Here is a 12,596-nt window from a genome sequence, read left to right on the forward strand (position 1 = left end):
TCATGATAAGAGATCGCAGGTGAGCACCAGCAATATACAGGAACTGTGAGCTACAATGTGGCTCCATTGAAATGAAGAAAGAAACACTGCACTTATGTGCACATTTCCCTCTTAATCTCCGTCCATCGCACTTGCAGTACTTTATCAAACATGCAGGCTGAGATGCTCCAGAGATTCAGAGCTCATGAGCATAAGAGTCCACCACTGTGTGATACAAGCTCATGGAATGCATGGGCATAGCAATCACCCCTGCGACCACTGCCATTGCAGGGGGGGGCAGAGGCTTTGGGGGCTCTTCCACCTCCCTCTCCCCAACCACAAGTGCAGCTAGTTAGCAAAAAAAGTACCTGTTCTCACAAAAACCATGTGCAGGAGTGCGTGTAATTTTTTTTTCTGCTTCCATACACTGCTTCACAGCAGAACACTCTCTGCTGCCATTCGCCGGCTCCCGATCAGGTGACCTGCATGTGGTTCAGTGATCAACGGGGCCCCATGCTATCATTTTTGCAGGGGGTCCTATTAAGTCTAGTTATGCTCCTTACGGGATGCACAACATTAAGGGGCGCTCTGCGGGAAAGGGGGAGGGGATCTCCCATTCCAAAGCACCCTTGTTAATGTTAGGCTCATCCACTTCCACTTGTGCCCCTGATAAGGGGGTTGAGGTATATATCCCCATGTGAGGGTAAGTCATGGATAAGGTTACTTATCTGGGAGCCCACACTAATAACGGGGCCTCCAGAAATCTGCTCCATCTCAAGTGATCAATATAATAATGAGTGTGGGATCAGATAATTGTCCTTATCAAATACATAAAAACAACTTAACATAATCTATTACCGGTAAGTAAAAAAAAATTAAAAAAAATACTTAGCCAAGAAGAGAGATGCCTCTGGATGCATCAGGAGCTCACCACGTTCTCCTGGCCCCCACGTTGCTGTGCACGGACCCCCAGAATAAAGAGCTTGTTGGATTTGAAATTGTGACCACGCTCCTCTTCATGCACGAGCACACGCGTGCTACTGCGCAGACGTGGCCATACTCACGCAGGTGGAGCCCCGCCACACTAGTGCATTAAAAGGAGCAGAGGTGCGATCTTCAAGAGGGTCTCGGGGCAGCCGAGGTGGTCTCCAGGAGGACATGGGAAGCCTCTATAGGATCTACCCTCTTCTTAGGTATTTGGCCTCGGCTCGGGTTTACTTTAAAGCTGACCCAAACCAAACATTTTTTTTTAATTAAAAATATTTATTTGCACCACTCTGACACATACAAAGATAAATAAACACTCCAAGCCTATGAGCATTTCAGTGCATGCTTTTCACCCTTCTCTTTTCATAGCTAGGGTTATACAGGTGGCAGCCATTAGAAATTCCTCCTTTGCTGGACACCACCTACTCCACCAGTTTGCCGGATTCTGTCCCGGCAATTTGAAAGGAAGGGAGGGGTTTCTCCAATAAATGTAAAATATTTTATATTTGTCATCATGCAGCTGAAAAAAGACAGCTATTTGTTATTATAATTTAGAAAATAGATTTTATTTCTGAAATCTTGTATTTTTAATTTGGGTCCACTTTAAGGACCCATGAAGTAAGTCACGCCTCAGGACTTACCCCCATATGTGTGTTGGAGTATTTGCCTCCACCTCCTTTTCCAAAATGCATATGAGCATACTAATAAGATTTTCATTTTTTCCAAAATCAAATGCACTATAAATGTATTCTTTTCATATATACTGTAGCTGTTACTTACAGTGGATGGTATTAATCTGTGGCGTACGTACAAAAAGGGCGCCTGGACAAAAAGGGCGCGGGGTGTAAACTCTAAATAATAATTAATCATTAATAGGGTTTATAAATATAGTGTGCTATATTTCGTTTACAAATAATGTTTAACAAAATTATAAATCATTAAATAATGTTTATGAAATCGGAAATTGTGAAAGCGTTAATCTTCCCTGTTTCAAAAGTTAAACTTATAATTACGTTTATAAAAAAACCAATAATATATGTTTAATTGTTATAATTGTATATTATTGTGAATAACCGTCATTTATGGTTTGTTCTTATAATAAAATCTGAAAATATTGTTTATAAAGATGATATAAATATAACTACGTTCGTAATAAGTGTTGTAATACATTAGTAATTATTACTAAAATTTTACTAAAACTATACCTAAGCCTACTCTTACACAGAACCCTACCTGTACCTATCCCTAACCCCTAGACTCCCCTGTTGGTGCCTAAACCTAAGACCCCCCTATTGGTGCCTAAACCTAAGACCGCCCTGTTGGTGCCTAAACCTAAGACCCCCCTGTTGGTGCCTAAACCTAAGACCCCCCTGTTGGTGCCTAAACCTAAGACCCCCCTGTTGGTGCCTAAACCTAAGACCCCCCCTGTTGTTGCCTAAGTACCCCTCCCTGTACCTACCCCTAACCCCTAGACCCCCCTATTGGTGCCTAAACCTAAGACCCCCCCCTGTTGGTGCCTAAGTAACCCTCCCTGTACCTACCCCTAACCCCTAGACCCCCCTGTTGGTGCCTAAACCTAAGACCCCCCTGTTAATGCCTAAACCTAAGACCCCCCTGTTGGTGCCTAAACCTAAGACCCCCCTGTTGGTGCCTAAACCTAAGACCCTCCCTGTTGTTGCCTAAGTACCCCTCCCTGTACCTACCCCTAACCCCTAGACCCCCCTATTGGTGCCTAAACCTAAGACCCCCCTGTTGGTGCCTAAACCTAAGACCCCCCTTTATTATGTGGATAATAATGTTTTACTAATTGTGGATTCAAAAAATATTTTGCAATTTATGTTACGTACTGATCGCTTTATTTTGTGAATAATAATGTTTTACAAACAGTAAGGGATAAAACTTTAAATAATGTTTTAATTATTTAAATAAGATAAATATGTTTAGTATTTTCATAAACGTTATTCGGCACGGGTGCATTTTATAAACGTAAATCACCACAAGTTCAGTTATAAATCATTAAACATCGCCGGGCGCCGTTTGTAAACTTTATTTAGCTCCTGGCGCCGTTTATAAACTTTATTTAGCTCCGGCGCCCTTTTTTCCTACTCGGCGCCCATTAAACGCTATTTATTATGGGAGTGAATGGCGGCGCCCTTTTTGTCCACTAGCGGCATGCGCCCTTTTTTCCCAGCTCCTTAATCTGTGCCCTCCCAGGTACCTCCCCTCCACCACCCATTGCAGAGTAGTCACCAGCAAAGCGTGCTGCAGCTATTGCTCACATCTTGGTGCCGGGATCTCCCTTCAGCTCCATCACAGGGTGTCTTCTCTATGATGCTGTGACAGGCTAAAGCGAGATCCCGACTCTGAAAGGTGAGTTACAGCTGCAAGTGCAACACACTCCATTCACAACTACTCTGCAATGGCTGGGGGAGGAGAGGCATTGGGCGAGGGGGAGGGGCACAAATACATGCCCTCAGGGTACTGCCCCCCCCCCGAGCTTCTGCTTCGGCCTGGAGAAAACTCCCATAGCTCCTGGGCCCGCCCACAATCGCGGAGGTTGCTAGGGCAATAGCATAGCTCCCAACTGTCCCTCTTTTGGAGGCACAGTCCCTCTTTGGGAGCCCTGTCCCTCTTTCCTCCTCATTTATTCCTCTTTCTTTCTATGTAAATATATATATTTCTTTACTAAAAAAAGGTTTATTTGACTTTATTCCCATCCTTTAACCACTTCCCAACTGAGAGGTTTTACCCCCTGACCACCAGAGCAATTTTCACCTTTCAGCGCTCCTTCCATTCATTCGTCTATAATTTTATTATTACTTATCGCAATGAAATGAACTATATCTTGTTTTTTTCGCCACCAATTAGGCTTTCTTTAGGTGGGACATTATGCCAAGAATAATTTTATTCTAAATGTGTTTTAATGGGAAACTAGGAAAAAATCTGGGAAAAAATGTATTATTTTTCAGTTTTCGGCCTTTATAGTTTTTAAATAATGCATGCTACTGTAATTAAAACCAATTAAATGTATATGCCTATTTATCCCGGTTATAAAACCGTTTAAATTATGTCCCTATCACAATGTTTGGCGCCAATATTTTAATTGGAAATAAAGGTGCATTTTTTTCAGTTTTGCGTCCATCCCTAATTACAAGCCCATAGTTTATAAAGTAACAGTGTTATACCCTCTTGACATAAATATTTAAAAAGTTCAGTCCCTAAGGTAACTATTTATGTATTTTTTTTAAATTGTAAATTTTTTATTTTTTTTTTAATTACAAAAAAAAAAAAATTGGGGAGTGTGGGAGGTAAGGAGTTAATTTTTTGTGGAAAACTAGTTTATTTGTGTGTAGAAAATGCTTAGGGTGTAGTTTTACTATTTGGCCACAAGATGGCAACAGTAACTTTTTGTTTCATGCGACCTGCAAGCGTCCTTCCGGACGCTTGCAGGAAGTAGAAAGAGGCTGGGAGTTTGTTATTGCTCACAATGATCGCGCTGCTCAGCCGAGCGGCAGCGGATCATTGCGGGGCTTAGATCAACGAACGGGAATGGATTTTCCCGTTCGTTGATCTCTGGGCGAGCGGGCGGCAGCGTGTTTACTAGCGGCGGGCGGCGTGTTTACAAGCGGGAGCGCGGGCAGCGGCGGGAGTGCGCAAAGTACGGATTTCTCCGTCCCTGGGGGTTAAAGGATGGAAAAAGGGACGGAGAAATACATACGGGCGGGGGTAAAGTGGTTAAAATTGATATATTACCAATTTTAAAATGTTAATATGAAGGAAATTAGGATAGAAAGGACCAGTGTGGTTTGAATTATAAATCAACATATTTTTCTTATGAAATCTTTATGGTATGCGTGAGTATATATAGGGGTGTGGCAGGGGCGTGACTTCAGTGTCCCTCTTTCTCATGTCAAAATGTTGGGAGGTATGCAATAGTTATGCCATTGCTTTGAAACAACATAGACTATCTTATGTTCAAAGTATTCCATCCCAGTGCTTGGTGATGCAGATAAAATACTATGATTTACTTGCAGGGACAAACAATGCGGACTTCTGTTTTGTACTGGAGGGGATTCCTTTCCCAGCATTAGTGGTACTGTAATGATGCAAGGTGCATGCAAGACTTTTGTGTTTGATGGAGGATTTGTCAACACAGGAACAAAATGCAGTGATACCAATGTAAGTATCTACAGATAAGTTCTCCTACTAGTGGCATACCCTCATTCATTGTCAGTGAAGTTCTCTTCATCTGTCTATCCCTGACTTTCTATCGCACGTCTGTATGTTGCGAGATCACGGAAATGATCGCTCGTTGCGAGGTTGTCGGAAAAATCACTGGAAAAGTAACATAGTGGGTATGGGCCTTACTCAGTGAGTTGACCATTTGGCTAGAGAGAATATGTAAAACTTTTGATGGACAATTAAAAAATGTTATTCCCGTTTAATAATCAATTCAATAACACCTCATTTCACACATTAAAATATTTTTTTTTGTATTTGTTGTATTATAAATCTATTTTTTTTCTATTACATATTGTTTGTATGTTTATACCTTTCCTTTGATATCTTTTTTTTTTCCAGATATGTTTCAGTAGGAAATGCTCTGGTATTGAGGATAGCTATAAGACTGCAGGCTGTGCAGAGAAGTGTCCAGGACATTCGGTGAGAGCTTGCTGCTCTGTGCAGCTGTATAAGGCAGGAAACAAAGCTAAGGGTGCTGCTATGATACAATACTAACATAATCAGGAAAAATACCACTAAATTTATGCCTGGTTTGCAGGAAAGATTTCTGTCCCAGCCAACACTGGGAACCGCAAAACGGGATTTTGCACTGCTATTTTGAAATTTTTTTAACTGCTTGATAATCGCAACCCAATCACTGGGAAAATGTTGCGTGCAGCAGGATTGCGATCAGCAGAAATCACAATCGCGCCACATTCACCTCAGTGTAAGTAATCCTATAGGATAACTTGTGCTGCAGCGCAAACTGCTGACTGCTGGCGATCAGGAGACCACAAAACGCGGGCTGAAAGTGCCCTTAGGGCCCTTTTCCATGAACTGCATTTTGATATCGCATGCACTTTAGCGATTGTAAGGTTACCGTGGTGATCATGGAAATTAGTGTCCTTTTCCTTTGTTGTGCTTTGATTTAATATTTTCCCAAACGCAAGCCTAGCACATCCTGCCCTTCTCCTGCGTTTGTGTTTGGGCTAAAGTTTATGGTAGCGTATAAATATCACATACTAAAGGTGGTGCTATGCTGCTGAACTGAAAACTTTTTTCAACAATTAGAAGTTACATTTTGAAGCGGCTAAAGTTATAATGTGAGCCAGGGGCCCAGCAATAGCCATAGCAGGTGCTGTGGGGCCCTGCAGCAGAGGGGGCACAGGCAGTACTGTGTTCACCAATCACCATTAACTTTCTCCACCCTCTGACTTTGTCTCAGTTCCCATGAACTACATGCAGTGTTAATTGAATGAGAATGCTAATTGCCCAGTTAATTCATATCCATAGGGTAGGGGCAGGTGGCATTCCTTATGAGTGCCTTCATCTGAGGGCCACATGAAAGTTTTGCTATGAGGCCCCATGGTCTCTAGCTACGTCACTGATGTGAGCTCTTTGTCCCATAGGTGTGTGATCATGAATTGCAGTGCCAGTGTGATGCAGGCTGGGCACCTCCAAACTGTACCGTCTATGCAGGAGCGGGTGAGTGTAACAATGGAGCAGGGGAGGGGCACATAATATGGGTAGTTTGAGAATGTTTTATCATGTTTGAAGTAAACTGCTTGGCAACCCGTGGTCAGTTTGATTCTTTGTTTAAAATGGGACCTGAACTCAGAACTACCCCTCTGCTGTAAAATATACGAAACAGCATAATAACCTCTAAAGAAAAACATTTCTGTGTTACAGTTGATACAAATCCTGCAATAAATCTGCAGTGTGTCTACTTCCTGCTTTCATGGAAGCAGACATAGGGCTAACATCCTGTGTTTACCAATTACCTCTCTGCCATGGCAGTCAGAGGACAAGGTGAGAGATCAAATTAAACTTGTGCTTAGTCACATATAAGGGGGGATTAGACAAGCTAAAATCTCTAAATACTGTACATACAGGATGCATTTCACTGTTTTCCTTTTCAGAGTTCAGGTCCACTAAGGATGTGACCAAGTATACACAACTTCCTCATTGTGTAATGGTAACATTTGTACTTTTCCCCTTATAAGTGTATTATATGCCATTATAGAATATCAGCTACTGGAAATTCACATATCACCTAATGCAACCTGCAGTTCATCTGTTCAAGGTGGCAAGCGGAGAGTTGGTATGTCTATTTAAAGCAAACCTGAAGTGAAAAGAACTATTAAGTGTGTGTGTTTTACTAATAGTAAATTCAACATAGAACCGAGTCTCATATTTTTATGTTCAGCTTAAAGGAAATGTGAAGTGACAAAAATTAATCAATAATAAATACTCCCCTATAGAGAGGGAAGGCTCTGGATCTCATAGAGCCTTCCTAAGGTGCGTACACACATGCGACTATAGTCGTTTGTAACGATCGTTCCCCGATCTTTACCAACGACGATCGTTACAAAAAACGAACCAACGACTATTAAGGCAAACGACGAACGAGTCAAATCGCTACAAAACAAAGTTCTGTCTTGGCAGATTTTTACCACCGACGATCGTTAGCAAAAGTGGTACATCGTTGGAAACGATCGTTCGTACCAGGCTGGACATGCGCATTTCACTTTTTCTCCAAGGAACTTTACAATTTTATGCGCAGGCACAATAAGTGCTTTTACGTGGTGTAACGTTCGTTCTAACGATGTGATCGTTACACACTTTTTACAACTAACTTTACTTCGGTCGTTCTTTCGTCAATTAAAAGATCGTTCGTCGTTGACAACGAACGATCGTTGTCGCATGTGTGTACGTAGCACTAGTCCTCCACGGAGAGATTAAGAGCCTTCCCTCTCCATAAGTGAGTATCTACTTTGTATTTTTCAGCGTTGCTTCACAGGAACATCTTTAGTCCTGTCAGGTGATCTCTGCGCAATGTTTGTTTACTAAGAGCTCCAAAGCCAGCCAGCACAGTAAGCTTTGTGCTAATGCACAGGCATGGCTGTACTCGTGCATGCCCTGTACAACCCCACTCATACGCTAAGGGGACATGACCTAGAAGAGGGTCCCGCCATGCGTCATTGAGCTTGAGGAGGACATAGGAAGCCTCTGGAGTATCCAGAGATTTTCCGCTACTGTGATTAGTATGTAACTTTTTCCATGGAAAATTACAGGTTTGCTTTAAACTTTAGAAGCCATCTCTCACTTTTTCTCAGCTGTTTTGGCTTCTATTTACTTTTCAGGAACAGGACTGAATTCAACAAGCTCTTCCACACGCTAATTTACATGGGGCTCGATTCACAAAAGGGTGCTAACTCAGTTAGCACGCCTAAAAGCTTTGGGCGTGCTAACTAGTGTGCTAAGCAGTTAAAACACCTAAAGCTTGTATTGATCGCGCGCACAGTTTAGCACTGCCCGTAGCGCTGCGACATTTCGGGAGCACCCGGTGCAACATTTTAGGCGCACCCGGTGGGACGTTTCGCATGCTACAGGCAGTGCTTAAACTTTGAACGCACTAACTTAGCAAGCAAAGCTTTGCGCGCCCTAAAGGGCTTTAGGCGTGCTAAGGGACTTTTAGGTGTGCAAACTAAGTTAGCACCCTTTTGTGAATCAAGCCCATACATAAGAACCCTAGTTGTTTAACTCTTGCTGTGCTTTAAAAGACTTCAGAGTATTAGGACTAGTAGAGCAAGTAGTACATCAGAATCAGAATCAGAAATCTTTTAATCGCCACGCACGACTGGGTCGTGCACGGAATTGGGTTTGGCACATACAATTGCTCAGAGAGAGATTGAGAGTAGTATCAACATAAGAAATTTGCATAGTATCAACAAAGAGAAAAAAAACAAAACAAAACGTAGTCATACAATCATACATTATAAGGCATAGTCATACAAAAACACACAGTATACTCAGTGGTACATATTAGTAGTTAGATGTGCAGCGGTATAGCGGTAGTCTGCAGGGTGCAGTTTAAACAGATTTAAACTAGACAGTCCTTCAGTCAGCAACTGTAGCATTTGGGGGGGGGGGGGGGTGGCATTAGAGATGAAGGGAGTTCAGAAGATTGATGGCAGAGGGGAAAAAGGAGTCTCTATGCCTCGAAGTTCTGGTGTAAATGGCACGAAACCTGCGGCCTGAATGGAGCCGGCTGAAAAAGCGGTGACCCGGGTGTGAGGGATCGCTGGCAATTCTCAGTGCTCTAGAGCGTAATCTGGAGTTGTGGAGGAGGTCGAGCGAGGGGAGAGGTCTACCGATGATTTTCTCCGCCGATCTAATGACCCTCTGCAGCTTGTATCTGTCGCTGTTGGAGGAGCCAGCGTACCAGACTAGGATGGATGAGCAGAGGACGGACTCAATGGTAGCTGTGTAGAAGTTCATCAGCAGCTCCTGGGCCATGCCAAACTTCTTCAGTTGGCGGAGGAAAAACAGCCTCTGTTGTGCTTTCCTCTGGGTCAAGGTGGTGTTTGCCTTCCAGCTCAGGTCCCTAGAGATGGTAGTGCCCAGAAGGCGGACGCTAGCCACTCTTTCGACCTCTGTGCCATCAATGTAGATTGGTGGTGGAGTGGGCGCCTTCTTCCTGACGTCCACTATCAGCTCCACGGTCTTGGCTGTGTTGAGGACCAGCCTGTTCTCCTTACACCACTGACAAATTCTGTCGACCTCACGACGATAGTCCTGCTCGTCATTGTTTGTTATAAGGCCAACAATGGTGGTATCATCAGCGAATTTGATTACTTTTACCGAGTCCACAGTGGATCTGCAATTGTTCGTATAGAGGGAGAACAGGATCGGTGACAGGACACAGCCTTGTGGGGCCCCTGTGTTTGTTGTCCTGGGATGGGACGAGATATCCCCCAGTTTGACAGCTTGGGACCTGTTGGTCAGGAAGTGTGTAATCCATAGGTGAAGGGTGGGGTGGACATTCAGTGCCATGAGATTGTTTTGGAGTATGCGGGGGCAGATGGTGTTAAATGCTGAGCTGAAGTCCAGCAGGAGGATTCTGACATATGAGTTTGGTTTGTCCAGGTGGATGTTTGTAAGCTCCAGGCAGATGTTGATGGCATCATCAGTGGATCTGTTCGCTCTATACGCAAACTGTAGCGGGTCCAGTAGTGCCGAGGTAGAAATCTTAAGGTGGGACAGGACCACCCTCTCAAAGGTTTTCATGATGACCGATGTTAGTGCAACGGGCCTGTAGTTGTTCAGGTCGGGGATTCCCTGCTTCTTGGGGACAGGGATGATGGTGGACTTTTTGAAGCACACAGGGACTTTGCTTTCCTGGAGGGACCTGGTGTAGATGGAGGAGAGAATGGGAGCGAGCTGCCGTGAACAGGTTTTTAGGCAGGCTGGTGACACGCCATCCGGGCCGGAGGCTTTCCTGGCGTTCAGCGTTGTTAGGTGGCGTAAGACAACTGCCTCGCTCACAGCTGGAGGTGGTATGCACAGCCCTCGGTCATTGTCATCCGCAGATAAGGACTGAGCGTCTGAAGGTGTTGCTAGCCCCCCCAGTACCTCCTGGTTCTCGAACCTGCAATAGAAATTGCTAAGGTTCTCGGCTAGCTCAGTGCTAGGCGTCACATGTTGTGGGGGAGGTTTGTAGTTTGTGGCAGCTTTTAGACCCTTCCAGACAGTGCGTAGGTCGTTTGAGCGAAGGTTGTGTCGCATCTTCTCCGCATACTCCCTCTTGGCGGCCCTCAGCTCACGCTTCAGGTTGTTTCTTGCCATCTTGAAGTCCTCCTGGTTGCCGGATATGTGTGCGGCTTCCTTGCTTCTCCTCAGTTGCCGTAGTTTGTTGGAGAACCAGGGTTTGTTATTTGGAAAGACCTTGAAGGTCTTGGATGGAATGCAGGAGTCTTCACAGAATCTGATGTATGAGGAGACATTGTCCGCCCACTCATCCAGGTCCGGTGCTTCCAGGGCTTTCCAGTCTGTACAGTCGAAGCAGGCTTGGAGTTGGAGTTTGGCCTCCCCCGACCACACTTTGGTAGTCTTTAGCACTGGTTTTGCTGACTCCAGGCGCCTCCTGTAGGTGGGGATCAGGTGAACGAGGGAGTGGTCGGAGGAGCCAACAGCTGCTCGAGGGACCGCTTTATAAGCGTCTTTCAGCACAGTGTAGCAATGGTCAAGAGTGTTCAGGTTCCTCGTAGGGCAGGTAACATGTTGGTGAAACCGTGGCAGCTCCTGGTGAAGGTTGGCCCTATTGAAGTCTCCCATTACAATAAACAACGAGTCAGGAAGGGATGACTCCCACTGTGTGATGGTGTCACTCAGGTCACGCAGGGCATGTTTGACTACAGCGTCAGGTGGAATGTACACTCCCACGAGGACGTAGGAAGAGAATTCCCTTGGAGAGTATATTGGCCTGCAGTTGACGATTAGGAGTTCGAGCTCAGGGGAGCACTTTCTGGCTAGTACAGATGTGTTTGGGCACCACGAGTGGCTGATGTAAAGGCAGATGCCCCCACCCTTCTTTTTGCCCGAGAGGGTGGTGTCCCGGTCTGCTCGAATGAGTCGGAATCCAGGAAGGTGAATGGGCATTGTCCGGAATGTCCTCATGCAGCCACGTCTCTGTGAAGCAGAGGATTGGGGTATTGCTGCAGAGCTCCCTTTTGTTGCTGAGGAGACAAAGTTCGTCTAGCTTGTTTGGGAGGGAGCGGACATTTGCCAGGAGGACTGAGGGGACAGCCGACCTCAGTCCTTTCCTCCTGAGTCTCACTTGAGCCCCAGCCCGATTTCCTCTCTTACGCCGTCCTGCGAGGGGTTCTTGAGCTGTGCCGGAGATTTGCTGGGCATAGTTCCAGACGGTGTTGAACAGCAGCGTGCCCTCAGGGTGGGTGGCATAAGTCTCCCATTGCAGCAGCTGTGACCTGGTGTAGGTGGTGCGCTGGATGTGGGGAGGCATAGGGGAGGCAGCCGCGCTATGTGCCTGGTACAAAGGGTACAAAGGTGCATGGTACATGGTACAAAGGTTCCGCATGGTACAAAGGGTACACTCAGTGTGGCAGCAGGCCCAGAAAGCCGGCAGGGAGATCAGTTAGCAGTAAGCATTTCGGGGAGGTCGGCAATGCAGCAGGGAGTGCAGAGAGCGCTCCAAGAAAGCCAGCAATTAAACATTCCAGGGAGAACAGCAGCGCAGCAGAGAGTGCAGGAAGAGTTCCAAGCAAGCTGGCAGTGTGCAGGTCAGAGGGATTTTTTGCAGTGTGCAGGACAGACAGGATGGGAAGAGCAGAGCACGTGTGGCCAGTGGATCTTACCCGCTGATCTGTCGCCCCAGGCAGCGGTGTGTCCTTGGTGCAGTCTGGAGAGGATGCTTGTCAGCAGTGTGCGTGGTGGAGGGCGCCTTTAATCTGGCTTCCTAGGCTCAGCGTTGTGCGGGAGCACGTGGGAACTGGGAAGCGGCCATCAATGGCTCGATTTGTCGTGCGGAGTGCCTGGTAGACGCCTGGGCCAGACCGCAGCAGCTGCAAGCTGCAGGGACGGTGCAGCGGTGTTCTTCCGAGCGGCGG

The 12,596-nt window shown here is 45.6% G+C and overlaps 1 protein-coding gene across 3 annotated transcripts in view; it reads left to right on the plus strand.

Annotated features, from left to right (window-relative positions):
- The window catches only part of LOC137561086 (zinc metalloproteinase-disintegrin-like VAP1), a 128,121-nt gene that overhangs the window by 103,495 nt on the left and 12,030 nt on the right, over positions 1–12,596 (plus strand). For all 3 annotated transcript variants that reach the window (XM_068272328.1, XM_068272330.1, XM_068272329.1), the window contains 3 exons: positions 5,001–5,145; positions 5,548–5,628; positions 6,597–6,672. In XM_068272328.1, the coding sequence (XP_068128429.1) occupies positions 5,001–5,145; positions 5,548–5,628; positions 6,597–6,672 (302 nt within the window). The remainder of the gene's footprint in view (positions 1–5,000; positions 5,146–5,547; positions 5,629–6,596; positions 6,673–12,596) is intronic.

Source organism: Hyperolius riggenbachi, chromosome 3 (assembly GCF_040937935.1).
Source record: "Hyperolius riggenbachi isolate aHypRig1 chromosome 3, aHypRig1.pri, whole genome shotgun sequence".
Lineage (NCBI taxonomy): Eukaryota > Metazoa > Chordata > Amphibia > Anura > Hyperoliidae > Hyperolius > Hyperolius riggenbachi.